General features: G+C 40.6%; 2 protein-coding genes and 1 long non-coding RNA gene across 4 annotated transcripts in view; 1 reads left to right on the top strand and 2 right to left on the bottom strand.

The window, feature by feature from the left end:
- The window catches only part of CHAF1B (chromatin assembly factor 1 subunit B), a 24,773-nt gene extending 10,143 nt beyond the window's left edge, over positions 1-14,630 (bottom strand). For both annotated transcript variants that reach the window (XM_034752646.1, XM_034752656.1), the window contains exons 1-9: positions 14,524-14,630; positions 14,006-14,101; positions 11,959-12,089; positions 11,448-11,580; positions 10,983-11,100; positions 9,135-9,238; positions 5,858-5,954; positions 3,614-3,692; positions 624-717 (exon numbers count right to left, since the gene is read on the bottom strand). In XM_034752646.1, the coding sequence (XP_034608537.1) occupies positions 624-717; positions 3,614-3,692; positions 5,858-5,954; positions 9,135-9,238; positions 10,983-11,100; positions 11,448-11,580; positions 11,959-12,084 (751 nt within the window). In that variant the 5' untranslated portion in view covers positions 12,085-12,089; positions 14,006-14,101; positions 14,524-14,630. The remainder of the gene's footprint in view (positions 1-623; positions 718-3,613; positions 3,693-5,857; positions 5,955-9,134; positions 9,239-10,982; positions 11,101-11,447; positions 11,581-11,958; positions 12,090-14,005; positions 14,102-14,523) is intronic.
- LOC117867530 lies at positions 14,603-22,685 on the top strand. Its single transcript, XR_004643434.1, has 3 exons — positions 14,603-14,802; positions 15,183-15,316; positions 21,972-22,685. It is a non-coding gene; the product is annotated as an uncharacterized LOC117867530 (long non-coding RNA).
- Positions 19,565-22,685, bottom strand: part of MORC3 (MORC family CW-type zinc finger 3) — a 47,862-nt gene continuing 44,741 nt past the window's right edge. The window contains exon 17 of the mRNA XM_034752616.1: positions 19,565-21,071. Coding sequence (XP_034608507.1) covers positions 20,918-21,071 — 154 coding nt within the window. The 3' untranslated portion in view covers positions 19,565-20,917. The remainder of the gene's footprint in view (positions 21,072-22,685) is intronic.

Here is a 22,685-nt window from a genome sequence, read left to right as displayed (position 1 = left end):
GATCTGATCACAACTTGAAAATGTATCCCAAATACTACTTTAAATCTATTTTAGTTTTCCTTATATACTGCTCCAAAACAAGTTTCTCTTTACTTTTGCAAATGGCTGCAACATCAATGCCTATGCAGGTAACAGACCCCGCTTTGCAGCTTTGGTCTTATTAATCGATCAGAATGCTTTTAAGAACAAGGACACAAAGGAGTAGAGTCAGAATAAGTCAAAAAAGAAAATACTCCTTTTTTTTCCTGACACTGCAGCATTGTTGATATACCAGGAATTTCATAAAGAATGCCTTATGCAAGTGTTAACACTACACTGAAGGTCTGAGTCTCCTGCTGTTGGTTAATAAAATCCCAAACTGATTGCAAATGTATACAGACGGGTACACTGAATTTAGCCTACTCTGCAAAATAGGGAACCACCGGCTGTTCCTACCACCACCAGCAGCAGCAGAATGTATCAAGAACAAGATACTGTTAACCCCTTTTGCTGCTGTAGCACGTGGCTGTATTCTGCAACATATCCATGTTCCTCTGACATTTCAAAAGTCATGTACCTGACACAAGGGCAAAGTGCCGCTCCAGGGCTGCCACATGCACCTGGTACATCTTCCTTTCACGTACCTGGAGTGAGAAGCAAAGAGCCGTCAGGAGTAAAACTAAGCCTGCGGAAGAATGATTTCATGCTGTCATCATGAAACATCCGATAGCTTCTCACCTGTAACATTTCAAAAGAATAAAAGAAAAATCTTTAAAGTATCATCTCTGAAAAACACCATTAATTCCAGTCAATACAGTTATCTTAAAGTGTGACAATCGCCTGGTTATGCGATCCAGTTTAATGGGTCTTTAGTGGGTCTTAAACTAATTTAAGATTTTGCTACCTCCAAATTGTTTTTGTAAACTATTATTTTGTGTGGTTTAAATTCTCTATGGCTAATGGTAGTCTCCCGGGATCCGTCTTCATATACTGATTAGCATATTTCAAAGGCATATTAGACTTGACTATTCCTCTCGTTTCCCTCTATCATATCATTATCGCTATTTAAATTAAAGATACATTTTATTTACAGAGTAGCACTATTGCTTGGATATAATAAGGGGAAAAAATGCAACTTGATAGATCCAAGAAATTCAGATAAAGAGAACCAAAAATTAAATAAAGACATGGGAATAAAGATACATTTTAAGTAAACAGACAAGTTACAAATTAACTGAATTTAAGAGTCTGTCCCTTAGGTAATCTTACTTTAATACTAGAGATTTAAAGATGCACCCTCAGATCCAATTTAGACTTGATTTTCAGGACAAACAAACCTGCTTAAGGCTACTTCCTAAAGAAAAAAGATTTGCATTCCTTTACAGACAACTCCAAAGAGTTATTTTACTATCATTCAGAGTTAATTTGGGGGGAAAAAAACTCTTCTGCTTCCCCCTTGGGATTTGAAACTTTTTACCAATATATTTTCACTCAAAAATTATATTACACCCACCAGGTGACTGCAAGCCACTGCATTAGTAATAAAAATGTTAATGCAATATTATAACTAGGACTGTCAAGCGATTAAAAAAATGAATCACGATTAATCGCGCTGTTAAACCATAGAATACCATTTTTAAATATTTTTGGAGGTTTTCTACATTTTCAAATATATTGATTTCAATTACAACACAGAATACAAAATGTATAGTGCTCAGTTTATATTTATTTTTATTATAAATATTTGCACTGAAGAAAACAAAAATAGTATTTTTCAATTGCAAGTACTGTAGTGCAATCTATTTATTACAAAAGTTGAATTTACAAATGTAGAGTTAGGTAAAAAACCTGCATTCAAAAAACAAAACAATGTAAAACTTCTAGAGCCTACAAGTCCACTTAGTCCTGCTTCTTGTTCAGCCAACCAGACAAACAAGTTTGTTTACATTTGCAGGAGATAATGCTGCCCACTTCTTGTTTACGATGTCACCTGAAAGTGAGAACAGGCATTCCCATGGCACTGTTGTAGATCAGCGTCACAAGATATTTAGGGCATTTGGCACGTAAAGATTCATATATCCCTTCATGCTTTAACCACCATTCCACATGCGCCCATGCTGATGACTGGTTCTGCTCAATGACAATCCAAAGCAGTGCAGACTGACGCATGTTCGTTTTCATCATCTGGGTCAGATGCCACCAGCAGAATGTTGATTTTCCTTTTTGGTGGTTCAGGTTCTATAGTTGCCGCATTAGAGGGTTGCTCTTTTAAGACTTCTGAAAGCATACTCCACACCTCATCCCGCTCAGATTTTGGAAGGCACTTATTTGGAAGACACAGATTCTTAAACCTTGGGTCAAGTGCCGTAGCTATCTTTAGAAATGTCACATTGGTACCTTCTTTGAGTTTTGTCAAATCTGCAGTGAAAGTGTTCTTAAAACAAACAACACGTGCTGGGTCATCATCCTAGACGGTTATAACATTAAATATATGGCAGAATGGAGGTAAGAGAGCGCAGGGGACTGAACTCTTTGGAGGAGAATGGTCACAAATTTAATGAAACATTTTTTCTTTTTAAAACGAGCATCATCAGCATGGAAGCATGTCCTCTGGAATGATGGCCGAAGCATGAAGGGGCATACGAATGTTTAGCATAGCTGGCACATAAATATCTTGTAATGTTGGCTCCAAAAATGCCATGTGAATGCCTGTTCTCACTTTCAGGTGACATTGTAAATAATAAGCTGGCAACATTATGTCCCGTAAATGTAAACAAACTTCTTTGTCTTCACAGTTGGCTGAACAAGGAGGACTGAGTGGACTTGTAAGCTCTAAAGTTTTACATTGTTTTGTTTCTGAATGCAGTTATGAAAAAAACTACATTTGTAAACTGAACTTTCACGATAAAGAGATTGAACTACAGTATGTGTATGAGGTGAATTAAAAATACTATTTATTTGGTTATAATTTTTACGGTGTAAATATTAGTAATCAAAAACAATATATTGAGCACTGTACACTGTGTTCTGTGTTGTAACTGAAATCAACATATTTGAAAATGTAAAAAATTCCAAAATATTTAATAAATTTCACTTGGTATTCTATTGCTTAACAGTGCGATTAAACTACGATTAATTTTTTTAATTGTGATTAATTTGAGTTAATCGCGTAAGTTAACTGCGATTAATCGACAGCCCTAATCATAACTATTAATAACCTTAAGAGCTGCTGCCAGACAGATATCTTTGAAATTATTCCATTTAAAAGAAATTCTCGGTGTACAGACTATTTTTTGCTTCTCTCCCCTTGAACTTTACTTAAGGGCATTAGCATTGACAATTTGCTAAGTTATGGGAGCAGATGAACTTGCAAGAGACTTGATGACAATATTATTTGTGATAGTCACTTCCACAGTAAACTAAAGTCAGAGAAAACAATATGAAGAAACATCTTCTATTCCACACATTCATATAGCAAAAAATGAAGCGACAAATGCAAAAATATCTGATGTACAAGTAAATTATTTCTAAAACTGAATAGGTTTTTTCCAAATTTCACTTTCAGAGAGAGCAGCCCTTGTAAAAAACATACCAAGGGTTATCTGATAACATTGTTAGTATTAGAACAGTTTACCTCGCCTTCAGCTCCTGATGGCATCTTGGTAACATTGAACGCTACACGCTTAGTCTGTGTACTGTACACACGCAGCACCCTACATAATGGAGAATATCGTTACCCACAAACAGGTACCTTCTGCACTGAGCAATATCCTTGTCTATTTCATACAGAGTTACAGCACCTTCCTTTTCAATCAAAACTTTCTGGATCCAGTTGACAGTTATGTGACAAAAGGACTTCCTTCTAAAAGGGTAGGAGATTATTACTACTAAATATTATAAGACAGGACATTAACAAATAACCACTAAATGCATCTCTACCCTACAAATTTTTGCTGACGCAAGTTTTGTCAGCATAAAGCCACCACAGTTAGCATATTGCTTGTGCATGTGCATGCTGGGCTCCTTGCATCGGCGCTGCGCACATTCACCAGGAGCACTTGTTTCAATGCAGTGAGGAGCATCATGATGTGAAACTTGCCACTGTCCAGCACACTGTCTTTTGGTAAGTTTTGGCAATGCCTGGTGGGGCAGAAATGAGTTGCGCAGGGGTCTAGGACTGCAGGGTCAAGTTCCCATCATGCAACTTTCTCCACTCCCATGCCACCTCTATCCCATAATTTTTGTCTTTTTTAAAAGTTCCATGCACCTGTGTGACTCTCTTGCTGTCCATCATCTGACAGAAGCACAGAGCCTGCACAGCTCTGCACTACTGTCGTTAGCATTGCAAACAAAGGACACACGATCCTCTGGTATTTGCAGAACCATAAGAAGGGCTGCAGAAAACATGGACCTTTGTTGATTTATTCACAGAAGCTTATTTGTGACATGTGTGTATGTGCCCTTGAGAAAAAATCAGGGCTCAAAGTGAAATGGAAAAGACCTGAACAATTTCCTGGGACTTCCCTAGTGATTCCATCAGTTTCTACAGAACATGAACCGTCACTGAAAGAATAAATCATACTTCTAGACGTTATTGTTGCAGTTTCCTTACGAATGTGAATTGAATGCAGACATGTGCAAGATTATCTTCCTAAATCTGCACGGGAGAAGTGTGAACAGACTTAATTCATGTCTTTCAGGATTGAACTCTGAAGTCTAAAGATAATTTAAATTGTCACTTTATTATTTCACAGCTGATCATTTTTTTTAGAGAAACATCCAAATATTGTGTTTATCCAGTGGAGATTCAAAAGGACTATTAGGTCTTTCTACTTGTCCTCTCTCTGATCCACTTGCAGGATCTGCTCCAAGTGAGATCAGTACCTTCGGAAATAGAACCCTCATAATTATGAAGGCTTTCCAGGTATACCCAGACAGTTTTCTGTTCCTTAATTTCATCCTGCTACTCCTTATTACACCTCTGGAATTGAGGCTAGTAATCCAGAGGAGAGGAAAGACAAAAGGAAAGAGGAAGATGAAGCGGGAGGGGATTTATTAAAAGGGCATCACTTTACACCTCCAGCCCCTGGAGAGAATAAAACCAATAAAAGATGTAAGTTAACATGTATCCATCTTTTTTATTTCAGCACACTCTAGCGACAAAGGGATAAATATAATTAAAAGGGTAAGACTTTGGTGATAAAAAGGTACCTAAGATCAACTAAACTATGGCACTAGCTACACAATGCCCATGTAATTTCTATAGTCTATGAAGACAGCCCATTGATGGGCTATTTTTCTGCATTACAGAGATTCGGAACACTTTGGTACTAAAGAAATCTCAAATCAGGGATCACTCTCCCAGAGGTTTATTAGCCAGTTGCAAAGTCTATCAAAACAGGATGCATACCCCCAAACAATTTAAAGTGACCTGCTAAGTTAAAATGAAAAAAATTGAGTTAAACACAGATTTGTTTGCCAAACGACCTTACTAACCAGGCTGCTGAGGGTGGGGATATGGGGTGGGATGAAAAAAGAGGGGACATTCAGCCCAGAAAAATTAAAAACTTCTGATATCTTCAGTGATCCAAAAATGCCCAGTGGAGGATCATTTGTTTAAAAGTTTAATTAAAATTATTTCTTTGCATCCAAAGTCTTAGAGGGAACATTCAACATTCAGCACAGAAATAAATTTAGGATTAACACCAATTCTCACTTCACCTTTGCAGTTCCCTTTGAAGGACCAATGTGAACAGCAATTAAAACTCACATTTCCAGATATTGATACTTGTGAAGTGAAAAGCATTCAGTTCTTTTCTTGACTTAATTAACATGCAACAAAGAATAGTAATAGAAAACACTTAAAACAATAACTCACCTATCACAGCTAAGAGTTGCAATGTACTGGCCGACAGGATCCCATGTTATTCCTTGTACATAACTCTTGTGTTCATTAAAAATTGAGACTTTTTGCCCTGAAAAAGTGAACAGTTTCTAAGTTCCAAAACTCAATTTCTATTTCATAACACACTTTTCATTTCAGAAATAAAACAAGGCCAATTATATATTTTTACACTTAAACAGAGAACATTCCCGTAAAGTGTCTTACACTGACGGTAGTGGGAGAAAAGGCTTTCTAATGATATCAACTCAACCCACAAAACTCTCCACCAACCAGGGGACCTGGTGCTAGGAGGCATGAGGGGCCACGAGTTCCCCCACCCACCCCCTTTACACTGCAGAGGGTGGCACTGTAACGGGTTAGATCACAGAAACCCCCCTGAGAGCTGCCACCTGATGTGCCAAGACTACTTCTACCCCTGCTTTCCCTGCCAGCTCAGGACTCCAGCACCAAGTCTTGCTGAGCCAGACACTCTCGTCTGCTCCAACACAGACCCAGGGTCTGAATTACTTGCCCCAAAGCTGCAGGTTTACCTGAAAACAGCTCACAGAAGTGTGCTTGTCTTTAGCACTCAGATGCCCAACTCCCAATGGGGTCTAAACCCAAATATATAAAGCTTATGCAGGGTAAACTCAAATTGTTCGTCCTCTATAACACTGATAGAGAGATATGCACAGATGTTTGCTCCCCCAGGTATTAACACATACTCTGAGTTAATTAATAAGTAAAAAGTGATTTTATTAAAAACAGAAAGTAGGATCTAAGTGGTTCCAAGCAGTAACAGACAGAACAAAGTAAGTCACCAAGCAAGATAAAATAAAATGCACAAATCTATGTCTAATCGAACTAAATACAGATAATCTCACCCTTAGAGATGCTTCAGTAAGTTTTTTCCTCAGACTGGACACCTTCCAGGCCTGGGCACAATTCTTTCCCTTGGTACAGCTCTTATTCCAGCTTAGGTGGTAGCTAGGGGATTCTTCATGATGGCTCTCCTTCTCTCCCTTTGTTCTGTTCCACCCCTTTATATATCTTTTGCATAAGGCGGGAACCCTTTGTCCCTCTGGGTTTCCACCCCCCCTCACTGGAAAAGCACCAGGTTAAAGATGGATTCCAGTTCAGGTGACATGATCACATGTCACTGCAAGACTTCATTGCCCATTTGCCAGCACACATATATACAGGAAGACTCACAGGTAAAACACAGCCATCTGCAGACAATGGTCCTGGTTAATGGGAGTCATCAAGATTCCAAACCACCATTAATGGCCCACGCTTTGCATAATTACAATAGGCCCTCAAAGTTATATTTTATATTTCTAGTTTTAGATACAAAAGTGGTACATTTATACAAATAGGATGATTGCACTCAGTAGATTATAAGCTTTGTAATGATACCTTATAAAAGACCTTTTACATGAAGCATATCCCAGTTACATTATATGCACTTATATTTTTATAAAACCATATAGACTTCAACGTCACAGGCATCATTGACACTCATGTTTAGCATGTATGCAGAGGAATCTGTTAAAAATATTACAAGAAGAGATTCCAGAGTATTACAGCTGTCCAACACATTGACTCCATGTGTCACAATGAAGAAGCTACGGTCTCATACTTGCATGGAGGACAACTGCATACTTTGCAGGAAAAATACTCCAGCATGAGAAGAGTTGCTCAAAGAATTTTTTCATCATTTGGCATAACAAAGCTGCTGCCTTTCACTGTTAAGTGAAGTTTCTTAATAGTTCCCAAGAGGCAGCTGACACTAAAATGATCTTGCATGCCTTCAATGTCACAGTGAAAGATGTGCACACGACACACACGAGCTAGTGTTGTGAGATGCTACCGAAAACTTCCGCAAGATTCTGTTTTTGTGCCTGCTGCTAGGGAACAGAATCGCTGTATATTCCTCAGCGATGCGTTCCTACTACTCGGACCATTAAATGCCACCACACTGCCAGGATGTGACATTACTGGAAGACCAAATTGTCTTACCAGAAGGCATTTGATTCATTCTCCTAAGACATTCTCCACCCTTTGAAGGTGCTTGGAATGGCTGAGACAATCACTGATGAGGTCATAAATAAACTTGGCATATGAATGCCTCCAGTGTACCATTTGAAGACCAACATTAAAGACACTTGCAGAGCTATGTATCACAGGGGTAGCTGTGTTAGTCTGGATCTGTAAAAAGCAACAGAGTCCTGTGGCACCTTTAAGACTAACAGAAGTATTGGAGCATAAGCTTTCGTGGGTGAATGCCCACTTTGTCGGATGCATGTGATGGAAATTTCTAGGGGCACGAATCAGTCTGCATGTTGATGGATGTTTTCCCAAGAAGTAGAAAAACAGAAAAGTTATCAAGAAGGGGCAAATTATCAAGCAATGGAATGGCTCTGGGATGATCAAGTGCAAATTGTCCTCCCCTTTTGGGCATGGATAGGTCTTGGATGATGGACTAATCACACCAGTGTATGTGAAATGCCTCGCACTCCAGAATCAATCCTTCCGCTAATCAAATGCTCACAAAAACAAAGACCAGATGCTCACCACCTGGCAAACATTTGGCCAGCAGCTTGCTTTTTACAGAGATGTACGAGTGCGCTGCAGACGAGAATTAGTGTGACATGTCTAGCAATGGTGCCCTAGATGGAGACAACATTGACGATGAATAAATATTTTCAGGCCTATATGTCAAGTCTAGCTTCCCTAGAATTACCAAAGATTAATGTCTTCTTTACTTAAGCAATGCATCTCTGTGTTAACATATAATTTTGAATGTTTTCTCAAATATAAATCTATATAATTGTTCAAAATTTGTCACGTTTGGTACCACTGTGGTTGTGGGAGAAAGGGCTTTTAAAATGGGTATCGACCCATCTCTGACAACACTGTATTATCAAAATTTTCACCACTGGAGGACCTGGAGCTAGAAGGGCAGTGAGTCCCCCCTGCCATGCCACAGAGAGTGACACCATGGAAACTATGATTCTGTAGATTTTGTGAATCAAATTACCTCTCCCTGACCCTTTTGTCTCTAACCTGTCCACAAAATAAGATTTCACTACATCACGCGCCCAGACTACGAGGTATTTCCACCCCACCCTCACAAATTCAGGAGATAACTTGACCATATTGTCTTTTAAAAAAAAAAAAAAAAGATGCTTTCGTTATTTCTTAAGCATTAAGCAATTCTACTTATCGCAGGATGGATGCCACAAAGACAAATTAGAAACTTAGCAATTACCTTTATTGACATCCCACATTATAGCTGTGTTATCTACTGATGCAGATGCCATGCAGTTTCCATCAGGGGTCCAGCAAATATCGTACACATCCTCTAAGTGGCCTCTGGAATCCGGAGTAGTAGATTGTGATCATTAGTAATAGCAAGAACAAGAGTTATGAACAAAGTCAGATTTTTTTAAAATGTTAAAAGCCTATAACCAAAGGTTATCAATTATTGCAATAGTGAGATGGCCAGCCACTGCTTTTTATTTTTAAACTATATTCCTCCTAGTAGGACTAACACACATATAACCCTGCTAACCTCTGTATAACATGGCATCTTTCCAAGAAATAAAAACCCTGAATTTACAAATGACTTCAAATGATGTAGAATTAAATATGTGAAAAATGAACATCCCCAGGAATGTGTGCAATATAGAGAACACACAATTGTTCATGTACTAATAAATTATATAAATATGAGAAAGGTCACTTTTTCAGAAAACTTTCCTTTACAGATACATTTTTTCACAGGAAGTGTTCAATAAAAGGTTGGCATATCAAGTGGAGTCATATCAAATCTCAGAATCTAAGTTTAGTTCATATTGCATTTGAACCAATGTCTTCTGATATCAAGTCCAAGTTAGGAGAATCTCCATGAAAAATAAGCTTTAAAAATGGTAAGAATCACTAGCATTATTTTGTAGATTTACACCACAATGTGACTATTTGAATGATAAAATATATGTTACATTCCCATTTTTAAAAATTCCAATTTTTTTGAGAAAAAATAATTCTAATTAACTTATCTTGGGAGCTGTTCCAGTCTTGTATGGAAATTATACAAAAAAATTTGAAGGCATATTTTATACTATACACACTTTGTACCAATTCAGGTTTATCAGGTAGAGATACTAGATTTTTTTTTTTTGGTAAAACAGTGTGAATTACTAATGAATTTAACGACCATAAGGGGTGCAAACTGAGAGAACCTGGAGACCAAACTGCTAAGTTTATCCACAGATGCTGCTCAAACAAAGGATAGTGTTCCACATATTGTCCCATGAAGGGACAAAAGGTGATTTCAATTTCCACAGCCTTTCATTCCTTTGCTTCTCCACTGAGAGTGGCAACAGGATGCCATTCAGTTCCCCTGTGGTAGCGGTGCTCTGATGTCTTGCCTACTAGGAACTGGACTGAAACCACGACTCATTTCACTTAGATAAATGAACTATTTTAACTGTTAATATACATACATTTTAATAAGCATCATATATAATGTGAAATAAAGGCTATTTTGTATTAGATAAATACATAATAAAAAATGTAAAAGTAACAATTGTATTACTGTATTTTGCAAATAATATTTCCAAACAGCTGGAATAAGACTTTTCAACAACTCTAAAAACTAGTTTAAACAATTTGGCTGGGACTGACATTTTGCAAACAGGCATGATTCATTTTTATCTTTTGGCACTTTTTTGTTTAATATTTATTATTAAATTACATTCACTATAAATACAGTAATAAAAATGTCTGTTTTCTTAAAATGTCCCTGTGCAAAAGTGGACAAAGACAGAGCTTCTGAAGTACATAATCATAAGTAGGTGCAGAGAGCTATGCCACAGATATCAGATCTTCTGCCTTAACATCTTAGAAGACTGGGGAAACAGACTGGTACAGAACACCAGCATTCACTGTTACTAAATAGGGGCAGAAGTTAGAAAGCATAACAGGAATTAGCTGTGGAGCAGGTGAGTTTTCCAAAAACTGTGAAGGGGATTTGAATATGTTGAGTGGAAGGCCGTTCCAGACATAAAGAGCATCATGGAATGAAGAAAACTCTCAAAAAGCCCAATTAAATTACCTTAAAGTTTTAATTACTGTCCAATTCTCTTTGTTCAGCTGAGCTTCATCTTCATCTTGAAATGTTATTGGTTCTGGTTCTTTGTTATCATTCAATTTCCACAATAAAATCACAGCATCTGTGGAATAATTTGACTTGTTGATAAATTTTTCTGATAATGAATTATTATATTGGCCTTATCCTGCTAACCCAAAGATAGACATGTAATGTGCAACTCAACCAGCAAAAATATTTAGACTAGCCTAGACAGGAATAATTCTTTCACATCTGTAAAACAGAGACAATACTTCCCTATCTCACAAGGAGGCTGGAGGAATAAACTCACTAGGGTGTGTGGGGCACTCATGTATTATGGTGATAGGGAGGGCAGTGGTTCATACAAACCTGAAGATAGACACTTTCTGTGCTCACTTTTACATGAGATGTATGTATATTCTTTATATTGGTCTTTATTAGGTTACTCACCATCTCCTCCTGATGCTAAAATCTCACCACTGGGAGAGAAACGCACAACATTCACTGCTTTGGTATGGCGAGCTAGATTGGACAAGAATTCCACAATTGCTTTCCCATCTGGTCCTTTTTCCACTTTCCATATCTAGTTATAAAAGTATTACAGATAGTAAATTGGCTTCTATACCTGAAAATTGATCTATTTTCAGTTTTGTAATTCGTGTGCACCATTTTCTTCAGTTCAGTTATTTATATATTTTACAAGGAGGCAGGAGGAGTGCAGTCATTCAAAAATTTCAAAACCCTACCCAAACTAGATGAAATTAGGAAGAAGCAGATTAGCCAGAACTTGAATACTAAACTCAAACTGATAGAGTTCATGCCCCACTTTCACATAACTGTTCACCTGAGTCACTTACTCGTGGGCAGTGGAAAACCAGAAGAATGTGAAATTTTAAAGTAAAATTAAATTCCTTGGTAGTTACCTTGCACACACTAAAATCAGTGAAAGTTTGGAACTCACACGAACAGCTGTGTCTACTCCTGCTGAGGCCAGTCGATTTATTTTCCCATCAGTTCCGTGTTGGAAGTCTAAGCTATACACCGGCTCTTTGTTGTGCCAGGCTATTTCACAAGTGATGACCTTCATTCTTTCTAAAGGAAAACAGGGCAAGAATCAGATATTTTGCATTTATTATGACAAACATTATAATAAAAGTTAACAATACAGTGTCCACAAGCACTTAAGGAAATAAGAAAAACATTACAGCAAAGCACAAAAGATGACTACGTTTAAGTAAGTATGGTTTATAAGAACTGAAATTTTCTGTAAGAACATTCTCTGAAAAGGTTACTAAGCCATGGCTCTCCACTCCATTACTAGAAATCTTATGACGACAGAGGTAGTTGTGCTGGAAAGTGCTTAAGTACATTTTCTGTGGGCATATCATTTTTCCCATCCCCAGACCTCAAAGTGGCTGAATTCTTCATGCTGCTCTGATCCCTCTACTCCCTGCTCTGACGGCAGCACAAATCTTGCATACATTGGTGTTTGAATCACAAGCATTGCCAAAGCAGCAAGAGTAATTACTCCTGAGGGGCTTCTGCACCAAAAATTTAAAAATTCTACACACAGTATTTTAAAATTCTGCAAATTTTATTTGTCAAATAAATGTGGAGGCTCCAGCATGGCATTAGGAAGCACAGGCCACTGGCTGCACAGAGGTGGGAGATCACTGTGCAGCTCTCCCGCCACAACACAGACTCAGCGGTGAGGCAGCACCCAACCCTGATACAGTGCAAGGACTGGGTCTGCCCCAGAAACATCCCAGGGCCCTGCCCCTCTGTGATAGGTGCACCAGGTGTGGGCAGGCAGGCTCATTAAGGCATGATCCAAGTGTGGAGGGGCTTAGTGCGGGGAGATCCAAGTGTGAGTTGAAAGGGTTGTGGGGAGGGGGGCAATCTGGGTGCGGGCAGCTCAGTGGGGAATCCAGATGCACAGGAGCTTGTTGGGGGGTTCTGGGTGCAACGATAATGGGACTCTGCAGGAGGATCCAGGTGAAGGTAGTTGGGGCTCAGCAGGAGGAGTGTTGGGGGGGTGAAGAGAGCTTGGCAGGAGAGTGTGTGGGGCTCAGTGGTGGGGTCCAGATGCTGAGGAAGTGGGGCTCAGGGAGGGGGAGGGAAGATCCAGGTGCAACTGGTTGGCTTGGTATGGTGGGGATCTGGATGTGGGTGGTCCAGGTACTGGGGGAGTGGGGCTTATTGGAGGGGTTCTGGGTGTGGGGGGAGTGGCGCTTGGCAGGAGGTTCTGGATGCAAGGAGGCTGGATGGATGGGAGAGCAGCTCCCTGTACAGGGATCCCTCCCCTGCAGATGAGGAGCAATGGGTGCAGGAAGCACGGGGGGGGGAGGGGGAAAGAGTTTGCAGAGCTTCTTACAACCAGGGGAGAAATCTGGGGGTGGGTCTGACACAGCCTCAGATGCTGTGCAAGGAAAGAGGAAGTCCCATCCTCCCCAGCCCAGCCAGGACTAGCAGCTGAGCCTGGCACAGGGTAGGAGCCACCAGCTGAGTCTTCCCCAGTCCCGCCCCCCAGTGATTTACCTCTGCTGGCTACCCTGGGCACCCAAAACATACTGCTGGGGAGGGTCGCATGACCATTCTAGTGGCTTCCTTTTGCTTCCCCATCAGAAAGTCATTTTTCTGCAGGGAAACAAAAAAATCTGCAGGGGACATAAATTCTGCACATGCGCAGTGGTGCAGAATTCCCCTAGGAGTAAGTAATGCTAGAAACCTGGCAAGCAGTGAGGGAGGAAGGGGTAAAAGAGGAATTCACCATTTAGTGCAGACCTCCTGGACCATAAACGTTATCTGCATTTAAAGGGGAAATTACCAAGTAAAATGAAGTGAAAAGAATTAGCATGTTGGAGTGGGAAGGGAGATGAAAGGATAGAGGAAAAAGGGGAAATAGAGACAGAACAGAACAAAAATCATTCCTCCTAGGAACAGAGGGCTTGTTAGTCACAGAAAAGATGCTATGCCTCAGCAATAACAAAACAACACCACTCACTTACCTAGCAGCTTTCTTCCAGAGGTCTCAACGAACTTTGCACATCACCACTGTTCTACGGGAAGACTGAGGCACTCAGCTGAGAACTGTCACACAAAGCCTGAGGTGCACAGTTAAAGGTTTGAATCAAACTAAAGTACAATATGCACTCGTTTGCCAAACAGAGTATGAAGTTTAAAAGGAAGGTGAAGCAAATCAAGCTGACAAATCCCTGCAAATGAAGAGGCCCCCTTCAAAATACTCCATCTCTGGAACAAAACCCACCCCCGGAAATACCAGCCTGACAAGAGAATCCTGGAGCGACACAAACCCACCCCCGGGACACAGAACAATCTAGGAAGTCACAGCCAGGCTGAATGCGGCCCTTTAGCTGCCCCTCGCCAAATCCCATCTCAACAGAGTCGGGGCTCTGTACGCCCAGCATGTCACATGCACGCCGCACGGGGCACCTCTCCTAGCCCCGCCCTTGCACCCCGTGCCCCAGCTCCCGTCCGTGCGCCCCGAGCCCGCTGCCGCCCCTACCTGAGGCTGGCGCGCGCGGAGTAGGGGAGGCGGATCCGACCGGCAGGCGAGGTTCGCCTTTCCCGCGCGCGCGCCGCGGCTCCCCCGCAGTGACCGCGCATGCGTCCGATAAAGGCCGGGTCCAGGGAAAGGGACACGCCCGCCGCTGACTTGTTCCCGGGGGACGTTACGGGGCAACAGCGCCACCTGCTGGGCAGCGCCGCTGCGTTCCGCCTCGTGCCTCCCCCGCGCCCCGCTAAACCCAGAGCCTCGGTCCCAAGCTACGAGCCATAGCTACAAGTGAGGGGTGTATTACGTTACGTGTGTGTGCGTAGAGGTGGGTGGGAGAGAGGGGACAGGGTGACTGTGTAGGGGGAGCAAGTTGTGTGTGTATGGGTGGGAGGGAGCAGGGTTTGTGTATAGGGCCAGTGTCTGTCTAGGAGTTGGAGGGGGCAGGGTGTGTGTGTGCAGGGATGGTAGGGGGAGCAGGGTGTGTGTGTAGGGGCAAGTGTGTGTGATGGGTGGGGGGAGCAGGGTGTGTGTGTGTGTGTAGGGGCAGGGGAGCAGGGTGTATGTGTAGAGAGGGTGGGGGGAGCAGGGTGTATGCATATAGGGGTAGAGCGTGTGCGTTGCTTTACAGAATGATGGAGATTCAAGTGTATTTTCCTCTGTTCATTCAGTCCCCTCCCGTGGCAAAGTGAAAATTTCTCGAGTTCAATCGTTCCACTAGAGTGGGTCAGATAAGAAAAGGCCCTTCCCCATAATCGCTCCAGCTGTCTGCTCCGTTCTTTCAGGCTCCTGTAAGCCATTCCAGGTAGGTGCGCGCTGGCAGAGCCGTGGGGTTAGCACAGCCATAGGGATCCTACCCTCTATAGAGCAGCAGGGGGTCTTTTTTGTTAGAGACAATTGCTTAAAGCACATTTTCCTATGTAAGTATTAAGGGGGTGGAGGCATTAGAGAATACCGAAATGGTAACAGAATTGAAACGGTTGCACTGCTCTTATGATTACTCCTGTTCTTATGATTACTGAAATTAATTGTACCTAACCCGACATGGACTCCTCATCCATAGATCACAAAGCACTTTATAAAGCTGAGTATTGTCCCCATTTTACAGGGTGGCAGAGGGGTTACAGCCCTGGATCTCAACTTTGTTTTTGGAATTTACAGCATTTTCTAGTTGCCAAATTTTGTTAAGTTCCCTTAGTGGCATTTTATGCAAATTATGTAGCAATCTAATTTGCATTCTTGCAAGTTTCCATAGGACAATACACTTCCTCTGATGGCCAACACATTCTGCCCAGAGCAGTAGCAGGATGTCAGGTGACATGAAATTGCACAAAACTTGGCAATTAGCCCCAGGGCTGCTAGACTACTGAGTGGAGGAGGGTGCCTGGTGTGTGTAAGGGTGGATGCTAGGCTGTCAAGGTGGGGGACTGCTAAAACTGGGGAGAGGGTGCTGGAGTGAGTCAAATTGCTAACAGGTGTTGGTGGGGGGGGGGGCAGCAGCTGGCTGTTTGGGAAGGAAGCTGGGGTAGGTAGGGGTACAATCCAGTGGTTGGGAGCTGGCTGAGGGACTGGCTGGAGACAGCCTGGCCCCTGTTCCTCATCTCTTCCCCTGGGTCTGCTACTGGTGCCATCTGTAGTTGTAATACAACAGGGAATATGGTGTGAGGAGACACAGAGGTTGGGTGCAGACCCCACAGCAACCTCTGCTGTACTCAATTAACAGTTACAGCCTTTTCTGTAACCCATCTGAATGCATGATGTTAGAGTTCAGTATTCACAACCCCAAAAGTTAAAAAATGATTCAAACCCTAAAATTGTGAGACTTTTACAAAAGCCCATGATTATGTGCCAAAGATTAAATGGTGTTTTGGTCTGTCTTGACTTTTGAATTCCTTTTGCTCACCCCCAAACGTGTATCATAATTACAAAATGGCCAACCCTTGCAAATTTAGGTCTCGCTATACGTAACCTCATACCAAACATGTGTTATATGGGAACAATTTTTAATCCTTGCGGAGCTGGGCACAGTTCAAACAAGTGACCTAGTGCTGAAAGGCTCTGTAGCAGTGGTTCTCAAAGAGGGGTAGGAGTACCTGTGGGGGTATGCAGGAGGTCTTCCCAGGGGTACATTAACTCATCTAGATATTTGGCTAATTCTATAAGAGGCTACATAAAAAGCACTAGCAGAGTTAGTACAAACTAAAATTTTATGATGTGTTTATATTACTCTATATTCTATACACTGAAATGTAAATACAATATTTATATTCCACTGTATAGTATAGATTAAAAATGAAAGTAAGCAATTTCAGTAATAGTGTACTGTGACACTTCTATTTTTGTCTGATTTTGTAAGGAAGTAGTTTAAGTGAGGTGAAACTTGGGAGTACATAAGACAAAGCGGACTCCTCAAAGGGGTACAGTAGTCTGGAAAGGTTGAGAGGCACTGCTCTGTAGCTCAAGTAGTAATGCCCTAAGTCACTCAATCTCCAATAAGTGCCAATGTTACACCTTTCAGAATGAGGATTACTTTCTGGAAAGATAAATTATTAAACTTAAGTTCTGGCCTTTTTGGAGCTTACAGAGCAAGAATCTACTCTTTGATTACACAGAGAAAGTCTTCCATGGATTACTCTGAACCAAACATAAGTAAAAATACAGCAGTAAAGTATATATTAGTACAACATCCAATTTCACTTCCAAATATTTGCAATATAAAATCATTTCAACAAGTGCTTCAGGGCTCTTAAACTGAGTTTTATATATAATGTATTTTTTCCACCCTATCTGGGTCATCTGCAAGGTTGGAACCCACTGCCTTCCAGTCCACAGCACAGACCTCTTCCATGTCAAGATATAACTAGTGGTGGTGCTGGTGTGCACGCACAGGGGTGGCATATGCTGATATTCTTTACATGGACTAGCCCTTACAGGGAGGGACGGATGGCACATTGCCAGTGGGTTACACACAAGCTTTTGTGGACTGATGGGCATTGGGAATCTTGGTTTCCATTGCTGGCTTTGGGAGCAGCGTGTGGTCTAGTGCAGGGGTAGGCAACCTATGGCACATGTGCCAAAGGCAGCACACGAGCTGATTTTCAGTGGCACTCACGCTGCCTGGGTCCGGGGGACTCTGCATTTTAATTTAATTTTAAATAAAACTTCTTAAACATTTTAAAAACCTTATTTACTTTACATACAATAGTTTAGTTATATATTACTTATAGAAAGACTTTCTAAAAATGTTAATGTATTACTGGCACATAAAACCTTAAGTTAGAGTGAATAAATGAAGACTTGGCACACCACTTCTGAAAGGTTACTGACCCTTGGTCTAGTGGTTACAGACTGGATAACCAAAGATACCTGTGACAGATTTGTCCAGGGTATTGCAGGAAACTGACCAACCTTCTTGAAGTTTGTTTCGTACGCTATGGATTGTATGCAATTCCATGTGGGGAGGGAGACCAGAGTCTTCCAGGAACTAAGCTGAGTGGAGGGGTTGGGTTAGGCAAATTCACTCCAGTTGTAACACTTCCAGAGAGCTAGCACTGACTGGAGTCTTGCATATACTTGTTCAAACTGAACTCTCCAGGGATCAAAAAAGAAGGAATTTTGTTTAGAGTTAAAACTAATAGAGAACTTTCCTTCTAATCCAGCAAATGGGGAGGGCCCCAATCCTCAGGAAAGTGTTGAAAGGACTGACAGACTAGAGCCCTTGTGGAAGATGGGGTGTGATCTATAGTAAGTTTAGTGTAGGTGTACATTCTTTTATTGTTTTAATGTTTTTTCTGTAATTTTTTTACTTTAAGAATAAATGTGCTTGCTTAGAAAGAGCTATGTGGTAACTTAATTGTGGCACTTACACTGTTTACGGTCCCTGACAAGAAAAGTAAAACAGGCCTGCTTAGGCAGTCTGACTGCTGGGTAATTCACAGTACAGGCAGGGAACTGTGCAGCCTGGAAATAACCTCATTAGGAGCAAGAGAGACGTGACAGCTGGGAGGTTAGAATGGGTGCCCTTGCTGGACCACAGAGTGGGAGCAGAGATGCAGTTGCTCAGAACTGTGACAGTACCAACCCTTTGTTTAGGAAATCTGGCATTGAACCTGGGATTTCAGAATATGGAAACACTAGCCTCCAGCACTGGAGTTAAAGAATCAGGTCTCTTAGCATGGAAGTAGAGTCAAACATCTATATGTGGTCTAACTGCTAAAGAGAGTGACAGAACGACACTTAGTGCAGATTACAGAAGCAAGCAATTTGACATTCTTCTGAAAGGCAGCATGGTAAAGTGAAGGCCAGATTTCTCGTAAGGATGAATGTTAAAATAAAGCTGGAGATAGCTAGTATGCATATTCTTATTTAAAACAAAATTATTTTTTTATTGACCAGTTAAAAGTTTTGATCTGACAGAAAACCAGAATGTGCTTTTTACAAAAAAATACATCTATGTACTTTAACAAGTAAACTTACTTCCATTTACCCGCTGTTCCTCAAAATTTAAATGTACAGTATAAATTTTTAATTTTCAATATAGACATATTTTACCAGTCATCTATAATAAATTCAACTACAGAAGTATCTGGACAAAACACTGAGAAAATAAATAAACAATGACAAAGAATGAAAAATTGCACACCAGTTTATCAAAAAATAACAATGTTCATATACCTAAGTCATATTTCAGCTACCTGTTCAAAATTAAACATTAAATTTAGCCATTATAAGCACAATAGTATTTCTTTATCCCTACTAGCATAATACTAGATCAGGTATTCAAGATACTCTTACGCTAAACAGACTAGCATAGTACAACTAAGGGAATGCAACCTAATTTAAACAGGACAGTAAGGTTGCTTAAGCCAAAAAAAATGTAGGTTTTGTAGAAACAGATGTTTCACATTAATATGTTTAATATTAAAGGGATGTTTTCATGATTGTTTTAAAGGTTTTAATTGAAACAATTTTTGTTTAGATCACTAGTCAAATGAGAAGGACACCTCTGTTGGCTGGGGGGAAAATGATGGTTTGAAGGAGCATACCATCACTATCCCCATATTTGTCCTCAACACTTAAATTTAAACATTCACCTGTTTTGCAGATATTGCAGCACAGTGCTGATACATGAGAACCAGGAAAAGAGACTAGAAACAAAAGGACTAGCCCATTTTTGGTCCATAAAAAATGTGCAAAATTTAAAACTGCATAAACAGTGAAAGCAAATTAGATTTAAGTTTTCAGCTTTAATAAATTCATTGGTCATTACCACCATCGGTAAGGTAATTAATTTGTTTTTAAAAGTATCTTTAACTTAAATGCCCTTTTAATTACATAATTCCTCTAAAACTGAGTAGCCCATTGTAATCATACATACAGCATGCTGCATTATAGGTATTTTCATGGGAAGCTAAATTAGGAGACAGATTGATTACAGTAGTGTCATTTCAAAGAAAGCTAACAAAGGGGGGTTTCTATGGCAGAGTCAGTAATCAATATTGCAACAATTCAGTGTTCTGAGGTTTATTATTTTAGGACATATCTTGTCCCTATTCTGTATTTGCCAACATCACAAAACCACTATACAATTTAACATGATTTGCAGTCTTCACTCAAGGGGGTAGTATTAAAATGGTAGTATTTCAGGTCAGTATTGAGATGCATCGGCAGAGCTATGAATAAGCTCACACAGCACATACCAAAACTATGCCTACTTGTGGTTAGTACCACAGCAGTATGCTTCTGAGTGGTATGAGCATCTGCAATTCCCACTGGCTTTGGTGGGAATTGCAGGTATTAGCACTTGTCAGGATCAGACCCATGTTGTACAAAAAAAACCCAACAACCCATATTGCTACCAGGGACCATAGCCCAAAAATTGTATGTACCAACTAAATTTGAGTAAAGGCAAATGCACAAAACTTGCCTGTTTCATTACTGTTTACAAGCAGAATACTGATATTTACAACAATGCTATTGTGGTTTGGTTTTGGAGGGGGATCAGAGAGGGTAAGTTTAGTTTTGGGGGAACAAATACATTTAAGGATCACAGAATACAAAAGTTAAAAGCAAAATGAAAAGCTCTGTAAAAACTGCTTAAGATTCCAAAGTAATAGAAAATATTTGCAAGTTTAATTACAAACATTTATTTTTAAAACAAAATTCTTAATAAGTTAGGTACATCCACGGCCTGTCAATGTTGACTGTTCCTTTAAGGAGAAAGTTAAAGGTACGTGAAAAGTACCCACAGTATTTGTGACACCTGAGTGCACACAGTATATATATTTTACACTGGATTTATATCTAAATTACTCAAACATAAAAACAAAACCAGTCTTTACAATTTGGAAACCCTACAATATAGTGGAAGATTCAGCAAGTGTCTTAATGTCTTCAGTAAAGGATATTAAGTAGTGGTGATTTCATGCATTTGTTCCACAACTTGTCCTAAAATTTCATCAACTATATCAACATCATAATTTACTTGCTGCAAATCTAGATCAGGCATAATTATGGCCAGTAGCTGTCCAACGTTAACTCGGAGGGATCGCAGTTTCAGGCTGTAAGGAGATAATGTTGATCATATTAAGGAAGATTTTTATATAAAGTGCAGATAAATTCTGAGATTACAGTCCATAACATTTTATATTGAACTTTAGAAACAATATGACTGCCTTATTGAAAAGAGAAGGTTCTGCAAATCTGAGTTTTACAAAGAAACATATCAGCCAATATAAGACATGATGAAATTTAATTTAAATAATCCATGAAGTAACGCAAGGCAAGGATCTAGCTGGACCAGTTTTTTCCAAGGTTTGAGCACCACAGTTCCTGAGCTGGAGGATTACATGCTCATTCCGTTTTAAACAAACGATGGGGATGGAACCAAAACAATGGGGATGGAACCAAGTTCTGCCCTCAGCATCACAAAATAGAGGCTCTTTTGAAGCAAAATGAAAGGGATTGTGTTTATTTGTTTGGGTAGCACAAACCCAAATACTGACCCAGATACCTTACTTCAATCTCCATTTTGCTTTCTCAAAACAATTCCAAAGTGTTAAAAATTGGAAGTACATGCAGAAACATGATAGGGCATGGCACATCTGGCCCAAGTGTGAGACACACACTGAAAGCCACCTCTAAAGACAGACACAAGAAGGGGGGAAAATACCAGCTGGAAAGAGAAATTAATTTGTCCAAGAACTACCTTAAAAATAAAGCTACAATAGGTGTGTAAAGCTACTTTTTAGCTATATTTTTCTGTTACACTCTATAGGTTTTTTCCTGCTTCAGCCTCTTTCCTACTTTCCTTTCCTCCTCCTGTTTATTTTTTCTGTATTCTCTCTTATTCTTGCTTTCCTGTGTTCATTTTCTCACCCCATGCCTCTTTGCTGCTCAAAGTTACTTCCAACTCAACTATCCTTTTTCTCTCTCTTCCTTCTGCCTGTACTTCCTTCCAGGTTAGCATCCATTCTGTTGATAAGTCCCAGTCTGATTTGTGGATGGCCAGTAGTGCAACAAATTCAAATAATCCGCAAATCCTTCCATGGAGTACAAGACATCAAAGTTGGAGGCCAACAGCAAAGAAAATGCTGGCAGACAGAGGAGCGATCACAACTGATGCAGCTACAGCTCAAACCTAACACTAGAGATCTGGCTAGCAGTGACAACTCTGAACAGACTTGTATGGAGTGGTAACTCAATCTATTACTACAATTTGCAGTAACATTTGAGGAAGTGTGTCAGTAATCCATAACAAAGAACATTTAACGCCTAGTCTACACTACAGAGTTAGGTCAACATAAGGAAGCTTACATTGACCTAATTTTATTACGCATCTACACTACAGTAAGCTGTCCTCTACGCTGACCTAATAACTTCACCTCCGTGCGCAAAAGTGTGCTTAGGTCAATGTAGTTAAGTTGCTTACATCACCTGTTGCTGCTTTTGACAGCCCGAGCCCCGTTGCCCTTGCATGGAGCCAGCCAGTGCCATCAGCCCCAGCTTCGCTGCCCCCACATGGGGCCAGCCACCCCAGCCCCATGTAGGGGCAAGCGGGACTGGGGCCGATGGCACCGGCCAGTGGGCGGCAGGGCCGGCCGCCAGCTGGTGCCATCAACCCCAGCTGCTCCCGGGTGGGGCAGAGCAGGCCAGCCAGTGCCACCAGCCCTGCT

Source organism: Trachemys scripta, chromosome 1, assembly GCF_013100865.1.
Source record: "Trachemys scripta elegans isolate TJP31775 chromosome 1, CAS_Tse_1.0, whole genome shotgun sequence".
NCBI lineage: Eukaryota > Metazoa > Chordata > Testudines > Emydidae > Trachemys > Trachemys scripta.
Note: the sequence above shows the minus strand (reverse complement) of the source record. Positions and strands in the feature narration are given on the sequence as shown.